Below are 23,936 nucleotides of genomic sequence, written 5' to 3' on the forward strand. Positions count from 1 at the left end.
CCTGTCTGCGACGGACACAAGAGTTGGATTCGGCATGTCAATCGCAGCGCCACGTAAAACTTCAGTTCGAAGCCGGTTGGACGAGAAGATGTCTCAGCTTTGGGCTGTGCAATCGAGTTTCGAGGTGAAAACTGCGAGAGACTGCTGAAGAGAGAAGCAAGTGTTCTCCGTGCATAATGCGTTTTAGTGGTGAGGCTGATTGCCTTGTTTTATTTACTAATCTGAGATGAATAAATGTTGATCATGTGCATTATTTCTTACAATGCGACACAGATGTATCTTTCGTGTATTATTACTGTCTTCGTTTGACTATATTTAACCTTACACACTACGTGGAATAGCTTGAACATTTACTACCTGTTTAATGAGTGTTTTTGCACCTACTTATGAACTGTTTTATGGATGTATGCTCATTTCTGTTATCTACAGCTATACCAACTTCTAAAGGTACAGTTTCTAATGTATCATTTTTTTCATCTTAACCGATCGTCTGACGGTTTCAATTCGCTAAAGACTCGTTTGATCGGTACACATGTCAGAGTTAAAGAGAGGTTAGATTAGACACAAATTCATTATCTTCGTCTTCTTCATGGAACCTTGGTAACGAGACAAATATAAACAGACATTTTCCGTGTTTTAAAAAGTGTGTTTACAGCCGTCACTAAATCATCATGCAAACCTTTATGTGTCGAATGTTTGTTATATTTGTCCGAATACGATGCTCCTTTACACAGGAGTCTATGCACCACACTTTACCAATAACAAAGTTACAGCAACTCATGCTTGTAAATAAATTGGTGACATTTGTTTGCTAATACTTCTCATCGTTATATAATATTTTGTGTGTGAAAGTTTCATCAAAGTTTATTTTGTTTCAGCTCCAACACCACCTCCAATTACCCTTCCTTCAATTAAAAAAGGTATGCATCCGTTTTTGGTTTTTTTAAATAGAGAATATATCTATCGCATAACACCTTTAACGATTTTCAACAGCAGAATAAAATATTATCGAAAATACTCTTGAAATGTCAGCAAAGTTTTATTTGTTTGTAAAAATTCCATAAAAGACAATGTCAGCTTGTTGCAAAACCTTTCTATTTCCCAACGTCTATCCTACTGATTCATGACATGGATACAGACACGGGAACAAACATATCGACTTTGTATCAGGTACGGTAGATATCATGATTAACAAACAACTGTCGTAAACAGGATGTGACGAGGCAGAGATCGATTTAGTCTTCGTCTTGGACGCCTCCACCAGTGTCACAGAACCTAACTTCCAGCTCATGAAGGACTTCGTCAAAGATTTCCTCCTCATTGCTGACATCGATAATGGCAACGTTCGAGTCGGAGTCGTCATCTACAGCACTGAGGTCTTCATCCAGTTCCAGCTGAACACGTACAGGACCAAGGCGGAAGTCTTCACCGCCATCGAGAACATCCCTTACCGTCATGGCAGCACCAACACCGCTGGTGGTCTTCTAGCGATGAGGTCGCAGATGTTCACACCTGCCAACGGCGATCGTGCGAACGTCCCCAACATCGCCATCGTGGTGACAGACGGTGTGTCCAACATCAACTCTCGACGCACCATCCCTGAAGCCGAACAGGCCAGAGCTGAAGGCATCCACATCTACGCCATCGGTATCGGTCTGACGGACACCACAGAGTTGGACGGCATCGCCAGTAAGCCGGTGGACGAGAACCGCTTTGCTGTGCAAGAGTTCAGTGAACTGAGAGTGTTGAGAGACAAGGTGTTCTCAGCGTTTTGTGGTAAGTGGTATTTATTAAAATTCAGATGAATATTGCCATTTAGGCATACTTTTCCTAGGCGACACAGAATATCTTTTTATGTTTCTATTCATGTATAATTTTAATCTGTGAAAAAGCTTGAACATTTCCTACTTGTGTGATGTGTGTGCTATCACCTATTTATGGACTGTTTTATGGATGTGTGCCTATATCTGTTATCTACAGCTTTACCAACTTCTAAAGGTACAGTTTCAAATGCAGAATGTTTTCGTCTTTACCTTCAGTCTGACGGCTAAATTTGCTAAAGAAACATGCGATTGATACACATGTCAGGGGTTATAAATAGGTTAGATCGGATGCAAAAAGGTCATCCGCATCTTCTTCTGGTAAACGTTTCAACAGCAAAAATATAAACACGTCTGAACATGTGTGAAAAAATGTGTATGTAATCCTCATAAAACATCTTAACGAATGTGGTCAAACGTTTGTGATATTTGTCAGTCTACAACGTTCCTTTACGCAAGAGTCTATACGCCACACATTATCAACAGCAAAGTTATAGCAACTTAAAATTGTCCATAGTTTGGTGACATTTGTTTTTTAAAATTTTTTGCATTTAAGTTTTTAAAATTAAAAAGTCATTTTTTTCAGCTCCACCACCACCTCGAATTACCCTTCCTCCTATTAAAAAAGGTATGCATTGGTTTCTTTTAATAAAAAAGTAGATACACATCGTATGATCCCTTTAAAAATTTTCAATACCAACCAAACAATATTATTGAACAATAAACACAGGAAGCGATAGATTTCTTATTTATTTTGACTGAATTCATTGAGGACAATGTCAGTTTGTTGCAGAACATTTCGTATTGTCCGTCCACTCTCCTACTGATCATGACATAGATACAGACACGATACTAAACCTCTCAACCTTGCATCAGTTACTGTACACATCATGATTAACGAACAACTGTTGTAAACAGGATGTGACGAGGCAGAGATCGATCTAGTGTTTGTCCTGGACGCCTCCACCAGTGTCACAGAACCTAACTTCCAGCTCATGAAGGACTTCGTCAAAGATTTCCTCCTCATCGCTGACATCGATAACGGCAACGTTAGAGTCGGAGTCGTCATCTACAGCACTGAGGTCTTCATCCAGTTCCAGCTCAACTCTTACAGCACCAAGGCAGAAGTCTTCACCGCCATCGAGAACATCCCTTATCGCCATGGCAGCACCAACACCGCTGGTGGTCTCCAAGCGATGAGGTCGCAGATGTTCACACCTGCCAACGGCGATCGTGCGAACGTCCCCAACATCGCCATCGTGGTGACAGACGGTGTGTCCAACATCAACTCTCGACGCACCATCCCTGAAGCCGAACAGGCCAGAGCTGAAGGCATCCACATCTACGCCATCGGTATCGGTCTGACGGACACCACAGAGTTGGACGGCATCGCCAGCAAGCCGGTGGACGAGAACCGTTTTGCTGTCCAAGAGTTCAGTGAGCTGAGAGTGCTGAGAGACAAGGTCTTCTCAGCGTTTTGTGGTGAGTGCTGTTTATTAACACTCGCATAAATATTGTCATGTAGACATTATTTTTACGATGCGAAACCGAGTATCTTTGTAAGTTTCGATGCATTTGTAATTTTAACATGTGAAATAGTTCGAATATTTACTGCTTGCACCTATTTATGAACTGTTTTATGGATGTGTGCCTATTTCTGTTATCTACAGCTATACCATCTTCAAAAGGTATAGTTTCTAAGTGATAATTTTCCTTCACCTAACGTGTGTCGGTTTTAAGTCTCTAAAGAAATATGCAGTTGATAAACACGTCAGCGTTTAAAGTTAGGTTAGACTGGACACAAATTTGTAATCTCCTAATAATCTTTTTATAAGGAAAAATCTAAAAAGACGTTTGAACATGTCTGACAGAATATGTATATAACCCTCATGAAACATCTTAACAAACTTGGTCAAACGTTCGTGATAGTTGTCCGGCTACAACGTTCCATGACATAGGAGTCTATACACCACTCATTACGTATAGCTATGTTACAGAAGCTTACGACTGTCGAGGGTTTCGCGACACTTCACAATATCTCTTCATAATTAAAGATTATTAGCATTAAGTTTGTACAGTATAAGTTTGTTCTGTTTCAGCTCCAACACCACCCCCAATTACACTTCCTCCAATTAAAAAAGGTATGCATCAAATCTGTTAATAAAGGAATAGATACCTATCGTATGCTGTCCTTGAAAATTTTCATCAGCAGCAAAATAATATTATCGAAAATACGCAAAGGTAGTGAGCGATGTCGTACTTATTTGGACTAAATCCATTAAGGACGATGTTATCTTCCCCCGCAACTTTCTATTCTCCGTTCTCCTTCTCCCTGATTAATGACATGGATACAGACACGAGACCAAACCTATCGACCTTGTAGAAGTTTCTATAGCGATCATGATTACCAAATCACTGTCGTAAACCAGATGGGACAATTTCTTTATAAAACAGGATGTGACGAAGCAGAGATAGATCTTGTCTTCGTCCTGGATGCCTCCACCAGTGTCACAGAACCTAACTTCCAGCTCATGAAGGACTTCGTCAAAGATTTCCTCCTCATTGCTGACATCGATAACGGCAACGTTAGAGTCGGAGTCGTCATCTACAGCACTGAGGTCTTCATCCAGTTCCAGCTCAACTCTTACAGCAGCAAGGCGGAGGTCTTCAACGCCATCGACAACATCCCTTACCGTCATGGCAGCACCAACACGGCCGGTGGTCTTCAAGCGATGAGGTCGCAGATGTTCACACCTGCTAACGGCGATCGTGCAAACGTCCCCAACATCGCCATCGTGGTGACAGACGGTGTGTCCAACATCAACTCTCGACGCACCATCCCTGAAGCCGAACAGGCCAGAGCTGAAGGCATCCACATCTACGCCATCGGTATCGGTCTGACGGACACCACAGAGTTGGACGGCATCGCCAGTAAGCCGGTGGACGAGAACCGCTTTGCTGTGCAAGAGTTCAGTGAACTGAGAGTGTTGAGAGACAAGGTGTTCTCCGCCTTCTGTGGTAAGTACTTTCTTACTTGAGCTAAAATTTTACTCGTCGCCTTGTGCTTTTCTTGGACTTGGTTTTTTCCGTAGAAATCCCTTTATACACTTCTGCTACCTTCGTAGTTTGACAAAATAAGTAATGAGGATTATATGTTGTACAAAATTAACTTTATTTTGTGTCACCATGACTACACATTTTTTATTGTATTTGCATATTTGTTTCTTCCTCCAGCTGTACCATCGACCCGAGGTATCGTTTTTACAGTATATAGTTTTTTCTACAAAAGTACATCATTACCACTTCAAATGCTATCTATTTGTCCACATCTTCATTTTGCTGAGACGAGAACGATTTATTTACTTCCTTCATGAAAACATTTTGAATTATTACGACATTCGATAATTTATATTAGGATGATATAACACGTTGTGGTGCACAACCATCCGCTGTCCACTACACAATTAGTGACTTTTGTCCACTACGCAGTTAAGGGATGTTTTCTACACAGTTGACGACTACGCAGGCCTACCTTCTCGTATTATCTACCAATTTTTGTCTCCTTCGCTGACACCTCTCTTTACTGCTTCCTTAGTTCTCTGGTTCACGTGCATTTGTCAAATCACTGGCCAAACTCCAGATGTATTTGTGAGCAAGTCACTCGATTGACCGGGACACATTTTTTTTCCAGCACCAACTCCTCCACCGATCACTTTGCCGCCAAAAATCAAAGGTAAGCATTCACATTGTTACCTTTATGAAATCGTGTTTCGTGAGATAACTTTAGTACAACTGGCTGCCCTCGCCTTCCACTGTTTGACTCAGGACATAAACCTTCATAGCAAACATCCCTTGTCTCCGAGTCATATCACTTGTCTCAGTCTGCAGAATCCAAACCTAGTAAAAGTGAACTTAGAATTGGTAGAAAATAGCAGATGTTACAGCCAGGTAACAGCAATGACATCGTCCTAATAATGTTATGTGATGTTTTGTATTAATTAGTATTCACAGTATTTTGTAGACTAAGGTGTTTTAAAGGCCACAAATGTTACAGGATGTGACGAAGCAGAGATCGATCTTGTCTTCGTCCTGGATGCCTCCACCAGTGTCACAGAACCTAACTTCCAGCTCATGAAGGACTTCGTCAAAGATTTCCTCATCATTGCTGACATCGATAACGGCAACGTTAGAGTCGGAGTCGTCATCTACAGCACTGAGGTCTTCATCCAGTTCCAGCTCAACTCTTACAGCAGCAAGGCGGAGGTCTTCAACGCCATCGACAACATCCCTTATCGTCATGGCAGCACCAACACCGCTGGTGGTCTCCAAGCGATGAGGTCGCAGATGTTCACACCTGCCAACGGCGATCGTGCAAACGTCCCCAACATCGCCATCGTGGTGACAGACGGTGTGTCCAACATCAACTCTCGACGCACCATCCCTGAAGCCGAACAGGCCAGAGCTGAAGGCATCCACATCTACGCCATCGGTATCGGTCTGACGGACACCACAGAGTTGGACGGCATCGCCAGCAAGCCGGTGGACGAGAACCGCTTTGCTGTGCAAGAGTTCAGTGAACTGAGAGTGTTGAGAGACAAGGTCTTCGCCGCCTTCTGTGGTAAGCATCCAACTCAATGTGCCACCCTTCTGATGAATCCTTTTTCTCGGGCGTCCAGACAAGGAAACACTGGTTTAGATACTAGTAACTGTATTAAGGTTTCATGAAAGAAAACTAAGCTATTGCAGTTTAAATGTTATTAATATTTTTTTGCAGTTATTATTTGTACTTTTCAAAACACATTTCAGATTGATTTATTTATTTTGCACAGGACAACCAGCAACTCCAGGTATTGTTATGTTACTAGTAGATGTCATTGAGTACACTGATATTCTTATGTGTGATAGTAAACCTACTTCACTTCTTTGATTCAGACATTTACAAATTATGTTGAAGTGATATTTACAACTGTTAAGTTATCCCTTGTGTCCAGTCTCTTTCTTCCTGAACGTGAAGCGTAAGTCAGGCTTCAGAGGAGGAAACCTTAGCATTTAGATCGCGTAATTTGCTAGTCACATAATACTTTTATGAATAATGAACATAATCGCGTATTCATAGTTCGACAGACTCTCCAGAGGATCATTTGACTAACACTCTGGTTACAACCTTGTTTGTACTGACTTACTGTCTTATTCTGTGTTAACGCTGTGCTTCTGATTTGTTTCCAGAGCCAACTCCTCCTCCACTGACATTGCCTCCAGCCCTCAAAGGTGAGTACGTAGTTAACCGTAAATACATCGTAGTGTGCCGTTACTGTAACGTCACCTGTCGCTTGAAAGTGTCATTACGCTGGCCTCCTTTGATCTATCAGCTGTACACCTGTAGTAAGAAGTACCCATGACTAAGGGTGATGGTTTTACTTTTACTTACCATTATTTCTACTTTTTGTGCAAAGCGTCAAGACCAGCAAGATGATTATTCAATAATAAATGACATAGTAATAATGTATTTTTATAGAAAAATGACTTTTGAAAAGGTGAACTGTTCACTGTAGTCACATTGACTTCTGTACTGTTCATGCATATGTTCAGAGCGGTAATCGACCCAAGAAAGTGTTTTCTTGTGTTTAATAAGAATTCTCGAGTATCAATATAGCTTTTAAACATCGTTTAGCACTAATCCCTTTAAATCGTTTTGCAGGATGTGACGAGGTAGAGATCGATCTAGTCTTTGTCCTGGATGCCTCCACCAGTGTCACAGAACCTAACTTCCAGCTCATGAAGGACTTCGTCAAAGACTTCCTCCTCATTGCTGACATCGATAGAGGCAACGTTAGAGTCGGAGTCGTCATCTACAGCACTGAGGTCTTCATCCAGTTCCAGCTCAACTCTTACAGCACAAAGGCAGAAGTCTTCAACGCCATCGACAACATCCCTTATCGCCATGGCAGCACCAACACGGCTGGTGGTCTCCAAGCGATGAGGTCGCAGATGTTCACACCTGCCAACGGTGACCGACCTGGAGTGAAGAACATCGCCATCGTGGTGACTGACGGTGTGTCCAACATCAACTCTCGACGCACCATCCCTGAAGCCGAACAGGCCAGAGATGAAGGCATCCACATCTACGCCATCGGTATCGGTCTGACGGACACCACAGAGTTGGACGGCATCGCCAGCAGACCCGTGGACGAGAACCGCTTTGCTGTGCAAGAGTTCAGTGAACTGCGAGTGCTGAGAGACAAGGTGTTCTCTGCCTTTTGCGGTAAGCTTTTCCCTAGAGAGAAACTTTAAATGATATTCAAATCCAAATTTTCGTCTACGCTACAGAGTTTGAAACGTTTGACTCTGTTTGAGTCACTGTGTAGAAGTAAGTCTACTTTGTGAAAATATATTTGAGGTAACGAATGGAACATTATCGACTACAAGACACGTCCCCATTCAGCTTTCTGTTGAAAACGTATTTTCTGTATTTGTCGTCCTTACTGATACTTTCTTTTTACTATTGCAATATTCCACTACGAGTCCTGGTTAAGGAAGTACTGTAGAGCTACAACTTGTGGTTGTAACACGTCCTCTTAAACGTCTATTTTAACAGGTTACCAACCTCCAGAACCAGGTAGTATGAGTACTGTGAAACAATTGTGTTTTAAGTATAAAAAAATTAGTGTCAAGTGTTGATTGCTTTCTCTGACTTCTTTATTTTGTCATCATCATCGTTTCCTTACTGTCATCATCGCCATTATTGTCGTTATTATCACCTGATTGACATCATCATAATCACTTCAGTTATCGCTGTTGTGGGAAACACGTTCTTGTCTGTATTTTATTTGCTACGTTTCGCTAGCAATGGATAGTTATTAATTTGTCTGTTGAACCTAATCATGCGTGACGCCTTTCTTTGCAGAACCTACGCAACCTCCAATAAGGATACCACCTGAACGTAAAGGTGAACCTCATTCCTTGTTCTTTTCACAAACTTAAAAATAAATATTGAGTATCTGCATACAACAAAAGATTGCCAACTTTGTAGGGAAAGGAGAGATAAACGTCTTCATTTTTTCGTACTGTTCATCATAAAAAGATCTTGAATGACAAAAACATTTTTTCACTGAGCTCAAACGGGTTTCCTCGCTTGATAGGAAAATTATGCAAATTGGCTGACATGTTGTTTCTATATCACAGTTACAGTGACATTATTTCTATCACTATTGTTTAGAAGTAAAATCATTATACAATTGGTATTTTCATACTTTCGTAAAGTTTTTAAACATTTGTATTTTCTGACCAATTTATCCGATGGATCCCGATCATCCTGTTCTCACGCATGATTATTATTATTATTAGGTTGTGATGAGGTTGAGATAGACTTGGTCTTCGTCCTGGACGCCTCCACCAGTGTCACAGAACCTAACTTCCTCCTAATGAAAGACTTCGTCAAAGATTTCCTTTACATTGCTGGCATTGACAACGGCAACGTTCGAGTCGGAGTCGTCATCTACAGCACTGAGGTCTTCATCCAGTTCCACCTCAACTCTTACAACACCAAGGCGGAAGTCTTCGACGCCATTGACAACATCCCTTATCGTCATGGCAGCACCAACACCGCTGGTGGTCTCCAAGCGATGAGGACACAAATGTACACACCTGCCAACGGTGACCGTCCTGACGTCCCCAACATCGCCATCGTGGTGACAGACGGTGTGTCCAACATCAACTCTCGACGCACCATCCCTGAAGCTGAACAGGCCAGAGCTGAAGGCATCCACATCTACGCCATCGGTATCGGTCTGACGGACACCACAGAGTTGGACGGCATCGCCAGTAAGCCGGTGGACGAGAACCGGTTTGCTGTGCAAGAGTTCAGTGAACTGAGAGTGTTGAGAGACAAGGTCTTCGCATCGTTTTGTGGTGAGTGGAGTTTCCATTATGTGGAATTGCTAGAGACCACACCCTAGCTTTGACTGATATGTTATGCTTATGGGTTAAATTAGTCTCGACGGCAGGTGTCTTCAAATTGTAAGTTCTATGAACCCACTAGGGCATAACAATAAGTACATAAAAAGATGTTAATATATCTCACTTTATATTCATCTCATACCAAAGATTGATGTTTCATTTATTCTTGGTACGAGGTTCAACTTTGTAACAGCCCACCAGTGAGGCTGACATGACGAATGTTTCATTACAATAGATAATATAAACAAAATTACTTTTTTGTATATAAAACATTCTACAAAAGGAAACTACCATTTTCTATTCTTTTCTCAAGCTCTAAGAGTACGCTCCTTCTAACCTGAGAATGCGCTATATAACTCTTATTATTGCTGAACTAAATGCACTTTTTTAAATATACCTTAGCACAAGCAGATTTGTTAGTAACCAAAGTATTATGGAAAATGTTGATTGAGATTTTGTAGCTCTTCATCTGTATTTAAATTACATACATCGTCATATCCCCAGTTGTTGCTATAGAACTTTCTTCACAGTACTTATTTGTCCAGTTAAAGTGTCATCACCGACAAGACCTTAGGCCTCATTTTATATTTTCTATCATTTTTAATACAGTGAGTACTTATTTGTAACTTTTCTACAGACTACCAGGCTCCTCCAACAGGTATACACACAACAGTTCTTACCTACATGTAGATTGTAGTACATTTACTTGCTGTGAAGGCATGTAAGAGGATTAATCAGGGAGAACATAGACGTGTAGTAGGGTCAAGTGTCGTTGATTAATTCTACATGAGAACTGTAGCTCGAATACTAGAGGTTCTTCATGCAGATATTTGTGACTTTTTACTCTTTTCTCTAAGATAAAATAGATCATAATATTTTTTGCAGGAGTTTCGGATGAATTTAATTATCGACGTCGCTTACTTACATGTTACATTTTATCACTAGAACCATGTATGACTATATTTGCATTTAGGGGTGGGTGTGTAAATATATTTAAGTGTATGTGTGTGTGTTCGTGTGTATTGAATGTTCAAATATTATGGCATAAAATGGTATTTCTACTTATTAAACATATATTTCCACTCTTTTATTGTTTGCGAATGTTTTAAACTTTAAAATTCATTTCTAACATATTCCTGTCGGTTTCTTTCAGAAGGGACCCCACCACCACCAGTAATAACCCTCCCACCTGTCATTGAAGGTAAATATTTTTATAAGGTTTTTAGAAAATTTCTGATTTATAAACTTTCACCTGTCATTGATGGTAAACATGTGTATATTCGTTATTTAGCATTAATGTACTCTGAATTGATACATAAATTGCTTACAGTTATCATTTATGGTAGCAAAGTCAAAAAACGTTAGAAGAGTAAGGAAAATAATATTGTAAAAAAATATAAGATGAATCCACAGCATATCAACTTTCAATCCTGAAGACATGTGCTAAAATCTAGATAAACTTACAGGTTGTGACAAGGCTAAGATTGACTTGGTCTTCGTCCTGGACGCCTCCACCAGTGTCACAGAACCTAACTTCCAGCTCATGAAGGACTTCGTCAAAGACTTCCTTTTCATTGCTGGAATTGACAACGGCAATGTTCGAGTCGGAGTCGTCATCTACAGCACTGAGGTCTTCATCCAGTTCCACCTCAACACTTACAACACCAAGCTGGACGTCTTCAACGCCATCGACAACATCCCTTATCGCCATGGCAGCACCAACACGGCTGGTGGTCTCCAAGCGATGAGGACACAAATGTACACACCTGCCAACGGTGACCGTCCAGACGTCCCCAACATCGCCATCGTGGTGACAGACGGTATCTCCAACATCAACTCTCGACGCACCATCCCTGAAGCCGAACAAGCCAGAGATGAAGGCATCCACATCTACGCCATCGGTATCGGTCTGACGGACACCACAGAGTTGGACGGCATCGCCAGCAGACCTGTGGACGACAACCGTTTTGCTGTCCAAGAGTTTAGCGAACTGAGAACACTAAGAGACAGGGTGTTCTCTGCCTTCTGCCCAGGTATTTCTGTTAAAAACTTCACTATTAAAAGTATAGTTTACTACTTTACCCATACTAATTTTAGCAGTCTGGAGCAAAAATCCCTTTACCCTTAAAACTCTGCAAAGGCTTAAAAAACCGTGAAGCAAGTTAGAAATTGATACTGTTTAAGTCATTTAAAATAGAGAATATGACAAAAAATGGTTGTTAAAATCTTCTGAGTTCCATTTACTGGTGTATCTAGAGGTCTGACACTCAAATTTTCTACCACGCCAGGCTACCAGCCACCAGCAACTACAGGTATTTTCCCCAACCCTACCCACCACCAATCACCTGATGACACACACGCCAGTGTCAATGTGTCCTGCATGAAATGTGTTTGGAAATCCCTTCCCCAATCCTACTTATTTTTTAATGAGATCTCGAAGGGTTCCATTGCAGGACAACTGCATTGATAGTGTTAATTAGAGTTAATTATGTTCTAAAGTAGAGGAAAGCAAGACGGCATCGTTAACATAGAAGGAGACGGTGCAGTCTAGTACAGATGCTTTTGTTGTCATTTTGTTTACTAGAATAATTGCCAGATCTCGGACGAATTTTTTCTTGGCTACGAAGGTATGCTGCATCCTTAACCAATGCTCAACCCATATGTTGTCTTCTCAGTCACTGTGTAGTAATTTGATTAATTTTTAGAAACTGCCTTTAATAAATTACCTTCCATACTACTAAACTGCAACATTTATTTGTGGGTATTGCAGTGTTGACCTGTGATAACCTACTTGTCAATTTATCAGATTATTTTCAATAGCTACACTTCAATTACGGAATCAGTTTTTTTTATTTAACATCTAACAATCGCAAATGTGTTGTTTACTATTTACCAGTTGGTTCTGTGAAATAATATCCCTTGCTTGTGCTTTTTTTTTGGCAGCCGTCTGGTGAAAAGTGGCAATGTCAGGTCACACTGTCATATTGCCTCACTTTGTCGTATGTACAGCTGCTGGTGACCTTTCTTGTCATGTCGTATGTACACAGTGTGGTTGTTATTACTTCCACTAAACAAAGGTGATATCTGTTTGTGTAACCGTGTAACATGCCTTTTCATTTCTGTGCTGACTCATTGAAATGTGTCAGTGAATTCCAGTGTTCACATTCGTTTGGTTGACTTTACTGATGCTTTTTTAAAACAAAAAACTGAAATTAATATGGCAATTAATGTAGCAAATTCTGGCTTTCAAGTCTGGAAGAAGATTTTCATCCATTTGTTAACCCTTTTCTCGGAAAAGTTTTGGTGGAATAAATTTTTAATGTCATTTCGTCTAATCTGTTGCTGATTTTCCAGACTTGAAAGCAGAGGTCGAATGCACTGACTCAGAAGTAATTTGGATTTTAATAACTTACTAATATAGAAATTTTGAAGTCAATGCATTCAAACTCAGGAAATATATTTTGGCATATGCACCTGTTTCTTGAGCTTTAATGTACTGTTGTTAATGAGGTTTGCGGTACAGTAATGTCTCTTACTAATGTTTCTGTCAGGTATGTACATACTTGTCACATCATTTTCTCTATTAAAACTTTCAAATTATTTTGAGTATAACTACTTTTCTATTGGAGGGAAATTAACCATTCATGTGCTTCTGGGGAATTAACCATTTATGTCTTAATAAATTATAAAATCCTTTTCAGTAACTTCGAATTAACTTAAAAAGCTCATTAATACTAAAAATTCATACAATGAATGCAGAATTCAACATTTCCCTGTTTATTAACTAGCATGTTTGTAATTAACTTTTTTCTGTGCCAGTTGCAGAAGCTCAGTTATCTCAAGTGTCAGTGGCTGTATAGTTGTTTGCAAATAATGAAACAATGTTACACATTACAGGTGCAGCAACTGCCGCTCGCATCACGCTTGCGCCACCTAGCGACGGTGAGAAACTTTCTTGTAACTTTTTACTAAAAAGTCTCAAAATACGCAAACTTTCTCTGTCAAAACTCTACCCCTTCCACCTCTCTCTCTAACATGTTTGCATTCAACCGTTTTTTTATATAAAAAAGATATTGCCGAATATCTATGTAAATCTTGTGTTTTATCCCGGTGTCATGGAAACTGTTGTGTCACATTTTTAACAATTTTTGTCACAAGGCCATTAACGGTGACTAGCGACTTCCGGAAAACAAATCTTAATCTTTTGGCTTCATCTCGCAGGATGCACCCTCACCAGAACCGACCTGGTCATCGTCATTGACACCTCCACCAGCGTCACCGAGGCGAACTTTGCCAAGGTCAAGAGTTTTGTCAAAGACTTCCTGTCCAACACCGACATCGACTCTGGCAACGTGCGCGTCGGCATCGTCATCTACAGCACGGAGGTGAGCAACGCGCGCATGCGTACTGACCCTAAACACTCATTTCCCACTGAAGTGGTATAACAACTCGGCTATCCACTTAACCTAGGAAATAAAAAAATAATATTTATTTTGGATGTCGTGAATAAGCTTTAATACAACAATTATTTGTAATTATCCACTTCTGATAGCCATTCCTGGTAATGCACTTGTGGTAATCCCCTTGTAAAATCACTTGCATAATCCACGCCTAATAATGTACAAAGAAAAATCCGGGATTCACTTAATGATAACGTCACGCTCATCTTTCTCTTCAAAGGTTTCCGTTCAGTTCCAACTGAATGAATACCGCAATAAGAGAGACATCATGAGTGCAGTAGACCGCATCCCCTACATGATCGGCAGCACCAACACCGCTGATGGCATCCGAGTCATGAGGACTGATATGTTCACGCCCGTTAACGGGGACCGAGCAGACGTCCCTAACGTTGCCATCGTTATCACAGGTCAGTTGTACCACCAGCTTCCAGCTCGGTCACTTGCATCAAAATGTATTATGAAAAAGGTAAGGTCGAACCACGCGCTCTTGGCAACAAACAAAACTTTAAACCTATCCTTTGAAGTCCTCCTCTTGAAGTCGTTGCCGAGATGACTGAGTAGTTTCTGTGCATGTCGCCAGATGGCGTGTCGAACATCAACAGCGCGCGCACCGTGCCGGAAGCACAAGCAGCGCATTCCGAGGGCATCCACGTCTACGCCATCGGCGTGGGTCTGACGGACACCCGGGAGCTGGACGCCATCGCCACGCCACCCGCCTCCAGGAACAGCTTCGCCGTCAACGACTTCGACGAACTGAACTTCCTCTACCAACGCATCTTCGCCTCCGCATGTCCAGGTTTCTTGAATTTATTTTGCTTCCTGCCTCTCTCAAAAATCTTACCTTTGAATCACACTTTCAAGATACGTATATTTACTTCATACAAAGCTATGTTTACTTTAGACACTGCTATATTTACTTTATACAAAGCTATGTTTACTTTATACATAGATATGTTGCTGTATTTTAACTCTTTCCAGACACTCAAGGTCTAAAACCAATCCTAATTTTTTTTTCCAGGTGTCTTCACCTTCCCGCCATCAACCAGTAAGTTGATCAGCAGCCAACTGTCATCTTTCATCTTAACAACTATTTATGATACATAATTAGTTCTGTTTTGCACAAGGATAAATAGTAACTTGTAAGTAGTTGTTGTTACAGTCAACTGTTTCCTCAAGAGTTTTCATTAGTGTCAAACTCGTTAGTTCCATGAGCTCACATTTCATTACTTTTTCCACAGCACCAACAACAACTCCTAAACCAACTACAACCACTACTAAAGGTTGAATTTATGTTTTAATAATCTGCCTGTATTTATACTTTTTTCCATTTACTGATTTCTTTTATCGTTTATAAAAGCAGAGTCTTTCTTTTTTAATGTTCATCCTTCATTCTGTGTGTTTTTTCTCTCTTCTTGCCTTCTTTTTCTTCCCTTTTTAAATTTGAACCAGTATCTTTGGAATGCTAGAAGAAAGAAAGCAAATAATTTAAGAACTGTGAAATTTCTTTTCTTTATCGATGCTAACAGCTATATTGTGATTCAAAGGTTAATTGATGACAGTACAGGTGACTGTTATCGTCTGCTTTCCTCGCGATATTTTCCATAATAACGATGCATGTAATTACGAGGGTTTTTAACAGCTGTAATACCTTTTTTTAAAGCATGTACTGTGTTTTCCATGCTAAAAGTACTTTCAACCAATCATGCGTTGGGTGCCTGCTCCAAATTATTAATGAACCTGCTTACCTATTCAAGGAGCTTTGAAGAAGACATGGCCGGCAATGTTACTGTGGGACTTTGTTGTCTCCTGTGTCACTGAAGCTCAGACACGTGGTCTGTATTGCTGGAGTGGGACAGTAAGCTTTTATGAATGGGGTGGGCGTCACTGTAGGGGTAAACGAGTGAGCCACTCATTTAAACCCCGTTAAACCAAGATGTTCAAACGTGAGTGTTCCTGTCACAACTGGAGTTGAAGTTCCAGAAAACAAGAAATTGTCTTACCACTGGAACAGAACACGAAACTGTTCTGGTTTGGTCACACGTTTTATAACTACAAAACGGAGCTCGTGCTACATAAGTCTTACGCAGCTACAAGTTTTTTCACGGCTGTGGATGTGAACCATTTAAGTTGATTTTGCAGCACCAACTACAACCACTACACCAACAACTACTACCACAAGGACCACTCCAACCCCAAGAACCACAACCACTACCACCCCAAGAACCACAACTACCACAACCCCAAGAACCACAACTACCACAACCCCAAGAACCACCACCACCCCAAGACCTACAACCACGACAACTCGAAGAACGACCACAACTACTACAAGAAGTACAGCTACTAAGACTTTTGGCTCTTCCGTCATGGGCTAGTCCTCTGAAAGCGTTTGCACTTGCAGGACATGTGGCACTGCACCCTGTTATTGGCTGCATCTTCTCAGAATGTTTTTAAAGATTCTTGGCTGCACGTAGAAAAAGCAGAGAAAGCACTTAGGAACAGGCAGAGCTGCTCGCCATTCCCGTTGTCTGGCTTGGTTTTTGTCTGCAAGTCCAGCAACCCTTGGCTGTCAATCAGGGTGGCACTTTGAGAACAAGGGTGTTGTCCTTTGTGCTTACAATCAGCACTGCAGTCTGTAGCGCACCGTCCACATTCTGTATCTGGCTTGGTCTCTGACTTCTCAGTCACGTGCACAGCCAGCATGCCGAGAGTACACTTGAAGTTTGCATGATCTATCTTCTGTTGTATATTTGTTTTGGTTAGGCTGGCTTTTATTTATATGCATTTTTTTGAAACCTGAACCAGTGCTCTGAGAGCAATTATTTAAGGTAGTGTTCTAGAGCGATAATGTAAGCTACATTTATATTCTTATCTCATTGCTTGTGGGCATGCGTCTGTATGAGACTTCTCACAACAAAGCTTCGTCACCTTATTTCTGTCCACTGCATCCTACATCTCGTCTTTGTATTGCCTTTCTTTTGCTTTCATCTGTTTTCTTGTTTTGCGTAGGACAGAGTTCGGATTTCAAGGGATTATTTGCTAACTTGTAATGTCACATTGAAGTCAAGCTCTCTGTCTCTGATATTTGCTTGCGGCCTTGTGAAAAAATAGGAAGATTTCAATATTTTTAATAAGTGACATTTGTTCTCTTTCTGGATTCTGAAAGTATGTTTAATCTTTCTCTTCATAAACAACGAAATTTCAACATTGTAGACAACGGATTTACTTTCATAAAGTGTTTGGCGCTTGAATCATTATATAAAGTAATTTTGGGATAAGAAATCATATGAAGCACACAAGAGAATGAAATATCCTTGAAAACAAACGTTTCTATTGGCAGGCCAGAAACTCTGAGCATCGTGTTCCATCTAGTTACATAACATGTATTTTTCAGAAATTTTCTGGGTATCTCTGTAATTAATACAATGTAGATTCTCCTCAATTCTTTTCCCTTTTGCATGTTCGCACTGTTTTCTGGATATGTATTGTATACAAAAACTTGCATGAAGTCGCACTGACCTTTTCTGTTTTGTTTTGCTCTGTTTTCTTTTGTTTTCTCCTACATGTGATTAAGTTCTAGTTTTTTCGTTATATTTTGCCATTATAAACTGTTTACCAGATTCTTATAATGCTTAGTTTTAGTTCTTTTACTAATTATATGTTAAGTTCCATCAATGTTTGACTACTTTTCAAATTTAATTATAACATACATCCATTATATTAACTGTAATGTTCATTTCTTGTTCTCAGACTGATCAATGTTTTAATCTGTCTAATCAATCAAGTAAAAGGACGCTAAAATTTCTAAAAAAATTAAAGCATGATAGTATTTTGTAGGATGTTTTGTATGTATATGTTGTTTTTTCTTTGGACATTTACACAACTAAATATAACATTTTAGGGCAAATGTCTCAGAAAATCTAACGACTAGATGCTAACCATTGAGAACTTGGGTGACAAATGCAATAACCGGACCTTTCCTTCTCTGATTCATTGTCTTGCTCTGCAGCTACCACAACCAGGACAACAACTACACCAAGAACTACAACTACACGACTCACGACCACCACCACTCCTCGCCGCCGGCCAAGTAAGGAAGATAACGTGTATCAGTTACATACCTACTGTCGCAGTTTCCTCCCTTTTTACTCTCCCTTTTTTTTCTTTCTTCCTTTCTTCCTCCTTTTTTTCCCCTTGTCCATCTTCCTTTCCCTCCTACTTCATATCCCTAATCTTCATCGCACATATATCGGATTCGGACCAGACCACTAGAACATTTAAGACCTAGAGCAACAGGCCACGTGACTGGAGTAGTATGTAGGAACAGCCCACTAGACTATACAGATATATAGGAACAGCACACTAGACTAAACAGATATATAGGAACAGCCCACTATTCTGACTAGAGCATACAGATTTATGGAAACAGCCCACTAGACTATACAAATATATAAGAACAGCCCACTAGACTATACAGATATAAAGCCCAATGTACGAGTGCCATGGCTGCCTGTACCCTTCCTTCCAAATGATTAGCAAGAGCCCACACAATTGTATGTCATGTTCTGAGGCATGTCTGGCCATCTCTCAATGCAGATTACAAAGACACCGGGACAGACTTGGTCTTCATGCTCGACTCGTCAGTCAACGACCAAATCTTCGGGTGGATGAAGAACTTTGTGCGCAGGTTCGCTGGCCAGGTGCCTGTGGACGATGGCGATTACCGCATCGGCGCCATGACTTTCAGCAACTCACCCAGCGTCCAGTTCCACCTCAACCGATACCACTTCCAGGACGAGGTATGTGTATTTTTAAATTATGAGTGTGTAAGTGTCTGAGTACAGTAATACCACCTGCATTGTTATGGATGTGCGAACGTCTGTGTACCGACATTGTTCGTGTCCAAAATCGCCCAGGTCGCAGACTGTCGTCACGTGTTTCTGTCACTCCTCCCCACTCATTGGTCCTCCAGCCTTCCCCCCACCTTGACCATCACACATATGACGTGCTATAACCTTACAGTTGTCTGCCCCTGCAGGTTCTCAACGCCGTCAATGACCTCCGCACTCGCCGGGGTCGCGTGGACACCGCCCGCGCCTTTGATTACGTGCGCCAAACCATGTTCTCCTCCGCCAACGGCGACCGGCCTCGCGCCCGCAACTACATCGTGTTGCTGACGGGCAACGAGCGCAGCCAGGACACCCCCCAGACCTTCGCCGCTGCCGAGCGCCTCAAGGACCTGGGTGTCGGCATCTATACCGTGGGCATCAACCTCCGCGACACCACCGAGATCGACTCCGTGTCATCCAAGCCGCTTGAGACCTTCCAGACACTCATCAACTCAGAGCGACAGTTGGAGGAGATTCCGGGCATCTACAAGGCCAGTATGGAGAGCGGTGAGTGATCCTGACGTACAGATGGACATCGATCTCGCATTTCTGATAGTGGTCATTGTCTAAAAGATATTCCTGTAAGTAAAATTTCGCACATGTGAACTTCGACCTATTCGGTGCACGCGTGTTTTTGTCAATACTAAATATCGACGTATTCGTGCATAAAACCCGAAATAAATAATAATGCAGTTATTGTGTCGTGTGATTTTAAGACCTAGTTTTTTTTTAAATCTTCTTTGGAAGTATCGCGCCAGTAAATAAAACACAATCAGCGTCTCAATATTTTGTCCACAAATATCTCTTACAGCCGTTTCATTTGTTTTTCATTTCGTGCATCAGCCCCAGAACCAACTACAAGGTTAACAACAACGACGACGAGAGCAACCACCACGACGACGCCCAGAGTCACTCGGCCCATTCCGGCATTACCCGGTAAGTCACGTGATATGTGTCTCGTTAGTGCGCGTGCGCGTAGCTACTTACACAGACTAACTCTTCGGTCTCCAATCTCAGGAGTCGATAGAGGTCTAGAAATCGGTCATCAACGTGAAACTTCCTGCTAGGTTGAGCTACTACCCAGCAAACACACAAGATTTGGCCAGGCTTGGGCCAAGCTTGGGTATATCTTGTAACCTTGGTCTGCCCAGTGCCAAGCAGCTCCCAAGTAAAAGCCAGCGAACTAGATGCGCGCGCAGTGCAATCTAGGTATCAAGACTTAAGTTTTTTTTGACTGTGCAAGCATACAACTGACAGGTGTTCTTACATACATTGCAGTGACCTGCGACTCCACAGGGGACGTCACCTTTATCCTGGATTCCTCTGGCAGCGTGGGTGAGGAGAACTTTGACCGACTGAGAAACTTCACCATCGCAGCCGTCAGAGACCTGGAGATCGACAACGGCTTCTTCCGGGTGGCGGTCGTCACATTCAGGTTGGCATGACACCTCGAGAAATGGCAGCTGAGTAATTGTCCTGTGGCTCACTCAAAAACTCCTTCCACTCATACAACCAGTAAACAACCTTCACTCACTCAGTCACTCATTCGCTCACTCACTCTGTCCGCCTCAGACCTTGAGCACCAAGCCTCACGCTAGTTGTTGTTTCGTTCTGTCAACAGTGACTCAGCCACCGTCAACTTCTACCTCAACACCTACTTCAACAAGCAGGAGATAATCAACGCCATCCGTAGCATCCCCTACGACTATGGCTACACGCACACCGCGCATGCGCTGAGGAGAACACGCACCGAGATCTACAACGTCCTCAACGGCGACAGAGCCAGTACGTCAGAACCCCGATTGTGACTTTCCCCTCCCTTACTAATGACCAGGGGTAGGGGGCGTGCCGATAATTACAGAATTATACACGAGCTTTTGCTTGATATGTGTGAGCCAATTCTTTTATATGTTGAAGTCTTGGGTTTGATCGTCTGCGGGGAATGACAACGAGGCCAAAAATAGCTTCTTGTGGAAACCATTATTTACTGGAACGTGATTGGTGGGAAGCGTTTTTAAAACCTCGAAAAGATGGAGATGATGCGACCATTGTTACGATGACGATGACAAAGGACATGTTCGTGGTGATTGTCTTGGTTTCGGTGGCGATAGAGAAATGAATGATGATAAAGCTTATGACGATGTCATCGTTTGTCGTCGTTGTCGTTGTTCAGCCGTACCCAACTTGGTGGTCATCGTGACGGACGGCGAGTCCAACATCAACCCGCAGGAGACGCTACCCGAGGCGGCGCGCATCAAGCGGGATGGCACCACCATCATCACCGTCGCCGTCGGTCTGTCGTCCAACGCCGAGCTCACCGGCCTCACATCGCCGCCCGTCAGCGAGAACCTCATCTACGTCGACGACTACGAGGCTCTGTATCGTCTGTCTGCCGTCATTGTGGCGCCGCTGTGCACTGGTGAGGCTGTCTGATGACCGAGGAAATCTCTCTTCTTTGTTCTTCCTTCTCCACCTCTTAATCTTGTCTTTAGTTATTTCTTTTATTTGTAGGTAGTCCTATTCCTTCTACTCTTTTATATTTTCTTCTCATTTCTTTTTTTATCCACCTAGTTCTTCTTCATCTTCTTGAGATTTTTATACTTTATTTCTTTTCTTTTCCTCTTTCCTTTTTTAGTTATCCACTTCGTCATGTCATTTCTCTCCCTTCTAGTTCTCTTTCTCCTCTTTCTCCTCCTCGTCGTCTTCGTAGTTTTTGTATGCTTTTTTTCTTCTATTTTCCTGTTTGCGTCTTTTTTTTCTTCTTCTTCTTTCTCTATTTTTGTTCCTCTTGAAAACGGGTGGATGTGCGGAGAAGAAGGCTGATGAATGAATTGTGGATAACTTTGAAACACTTCATCTGTACCGGTGAGATGCACTTCTCATGTCGTCGCCGGCTGCCCACTCGATGACGAGATGACATATCATCGCTTGATATCTTGAAGAGGTCGAAGGAGACCATCAACAGATGATGTTGGACTTCCTGCTAAAAACCTGCTTCTGTGATGTCGGTCTCTGCACTGTATCGATGTCAACTTTTTTTTTTCTTTCTTTGTGACACAGATCCTAACATGTGTGAGAGGAACCCGTGCCAGAACGAGGCTGTGTGTGTTGACGGCCTTCGCTCTTACATGTGCATCTGCCAGCCAGGTTACTATGGCGACAACTGTGAGAAGCGTAAGTATTTTGTGTGTTTGTCTTCTTTGTCTACTTCAAACAATAGACTATCAGAATGAAGGTATGTTTCTGTATGAACGCGACCTCAACATGAACGCGAAGATTTGAGACTTGATGTGATTTGAGAACGAACAACTCTTTCAGATTCGAAACCCGATGTGACGCGAGCCAGAGCTAGGAAACTAAAATATTTTTAAAAAAAACGATAAGAAGTGTTTGGAATGTGTGGGGTCACGCAAAACGGTTGCCATGGTTGTGTTGCGTAGTAGGTATTCTTTGCTAATATTGGACTCATCATCTACCTTCTCCCTCTCACATGCACGCACGCGCGCGCACACGCACAAACACAGACTATGGACTCAAACACTCAAGTCGACCAGTACCAATGAAGGACTTGATGTTCGTTGTCGATTTATTCTCTACCCACCCTCCCCGTCCTCTTCACTCCTCCAGGCTGCGGCCCCAAGACTGACGTCGTCTTCATCCTCGACTCGTCGTCGACGGTGGGCTGGGAGACGTTCAACCGCATCAAGATGTACGCCGAGATTCTCATGCGCTCCATGAACGTGGATTCCTGTGACATCAACGTGGGCGCCATGAAGTACAGCTCCGCCGCCATGATCCAGTTCAGGTAAGGAACTAAGGACGGGGGTAGCTCTATCTCTCGTCCTCTCTTTCTCTAGCCCTCCTCCTATCTACGCCCCTTTATTTCCTTCTCCCCCTTTCTCTCTATAGGGCTCGGGATTGCCCTCTCCTCTGTGGCTTTCGCTCTTTCTCCATCTCTCTACCTCCTTCCATTTTACTAGCATTCTGTCTCATCCTCTGCTTCACTCTCTATTTCAGTTTTCTTTTCCTGTGACTTGTTTTGGGCTTTTGTTTATTTGCTTGCTCGCTCTTTGTTCTTCTACCATACATTTCGTTGACTCATCTTTGGTTATTCTGTGATTCTTCGCGTCTTTCTCATTTCGTTCTCTCTTTCTCTCTCCTCCTTCCTCCCTAGGTGAAAACTCTAGCTTGAAAAAGAAAAACGTGTATTTTAACCTTTCTTCGTCCAGAATAAGCACTACATCATTTTGTCCTGTCGTCTTGGGTTCTTGCAGGCTGGGCATGTATGACAACACGGAGAGTATTTCCAGCGCCATTAATGCTATCGGCTACACGCATGGCCGCGCCAACATGGCCGACGCCCTGAGAGTCCTCAGAACTCAGATGTTCAACGGCCGCAACGGCGACCGACCGGACGCCAAGAACGTCGCCTACCTCCTGACAGACGGCAGCACTGAGATCAACAGGGACATCACCCTCTCCGAGGCCGACCTCATCATTGACGCCGGCGTCAGGTTTGCTGCTTGCTTTGCTTTCTGCGTCTTGTTTTCATTATTTTGTTCCACTTTTGTTCTTTCTTTGTACTTTTTATTTTAGTTTGTTTGTTTGTTTTGATTGAGTTTTTTTCATTGACGTTTTTGTTCTTTATTTGTTTCAGTTTGTTTTGGTCTGATTGTGATTTTTTTTCTTTAGTTATGTTTTTGGGGTTTTTCTTTCTTTTATCTAATTTTTTATTGTAGTTTGTTTATATTGATAAGGCTTTTTGATTGTTTCATTGTTTTTCTTTTTCTACTTTTTTTTGGGATGGATTT

General features: G+C 42.0%; 1 protein-coding gene across 19 annotated transcripts in view; it reads left to right on the forward strand.

The window, feature by feature from the left end:
• Positions 1-1,212: 1,212 nt before the first annotated feature.
• The window catches only part of LOC112571554 (collagen alpha-3(VI) chain-like), a 33,285-nt gene continuing 10,561 nt past the window's right edge, over positions 1,213-23,936 (forward strand). Inside the window, exons 1-37 of one of the 19 annotated variants that reach the window (XM_025250713.1) lie at positions 1,213-1,776; positions 1,981-1,998; positions 2,407-2,448; positions 2,739-3,302; positions 3,491-3,508; positions 3,920-3,961; positions 4,275-4,838; positions 5,055-5,072; positions 5,512-5,553; positions 5,875-6,438; positions 6,650-6,667; positions 7,047-7,088; positions 7,519-8,082; positions 8,416-8,436; positions 8,725-8,766; positions 9,165-9,728; positions 10,414-10,434; positions 10,930-10,977; positions 11,243-11,809; positions 12,065-12,088; positions 13,674-13,718; positions 13,998-14,161; positions 14,457-14,643; positions 14,817-15,032; positions 15,255-15,281; positions 15,475-15,516; positions 16,376-16,570; positions 18,246-18,326; positions 18,833-19,035; positions 19,275-19,632; positions 19,969-20,061; positions 20,404-20,560; positions 20,747-20,910; positions 21,299-21,544; positions 22,186-22,299; positions 22,753-22,930; positions 23,400-23,639. In XM_025250713.1, coding sequence (XP_025106498.1) covers positions 1,290-1,776; positions 1,981-1,998; positions 2,407-2,448; positions 2,739-3,302; positions 3,491-3,508; positions 3,920-3,961; positions 4,275-4,838; positions 5,055-5,072; positions 5,512-5,553; positions 5,875-6,438; positions 6,650-6,667; positions 7,047-7,088; positions 7,519-8,082; positions 8,416-8,436; positions 8,725-8,766; positions 9,165-9,728; positions 10,414-10,434; positions 10,930-10,977; positions 11,243-11,809; positions 12,065-12,088; positions 13,674-13,718; positions 13,998-14,161; positions 14,457-14,643; positions 14,817-15,032; positions 15,255-15,281; positions 15,475-15,516; positions 16,376-16,570; positions 18,246-18,326; positions 18,833-19,035; positions 19,275-19,632; positions 19,969-20,061; positions 20,404-20,560; positions 20,747-20,910; positions 21,299-21,544; positions 22,186-22,299; positions 22,753-22,930; positions 23,400-23,639 — 6,980 coding nt within the window. In that variant the 5' untranslated portion in view covers positions 1,213-1,289. The remainder of the gene's footprint in view (positions 1,777-1,980; positions 1,999-2,406; positions 2,449-2,738; positions 3,303-3,490; positions 3,509-3,919; positions 3,962-4,274; positions 4,839-5,054; positions 5,073-5,511; positions 5,554-5,874; positions 6,439-6,649; positions 6,668-7,046; positions 7,089-7,518; positions 8,083-8,415; positions 8,437-8,724; positions 8,767-9,164; positions 9,729-10,413; positions 10,435-10,929; positions 10,978-11,242; positions 11,810-12,064; positions 12,089-13,673; positions 13,719-13,997; positions 14,162-14,456; positions 14,644-14,816; positions 15,033-15,254; positions 15,282-15,474; positions 15,517-16,375; positions 16,571-18,245; positions 18,327-18,832; positions 19,036-19,274; positions 19,633-19,968; positions 20,062-20,403; positions 20,561-20,746; positions 20,911-21,298; positions 21,545-22,185; positions 22,300-22,752; positions 22,931-23,399; positions 23,640-23,936) is intronic. The other 18 variants (XM_025250615.1, XM_025250694.1, XM_025250685.1 and 15 more) reach the window with 18 other exon arrangements.

Source organism: Pomacea canaliculata, linkage group LG1 (assembly GCF_003073045.1).
Source record: "Pomacea canaliculata isolate SZHN2017 linkage group LG1, ASM307304v1, whole genome shotgun sequence".
In the NCBI taxonomy this organism is placed as follows: Eukaryota; Metazoa; Mollusca; class Gastropoda; order Architaenioglossa; family Ampullariidae; genus Pomacea; species Pomacea canaliculata.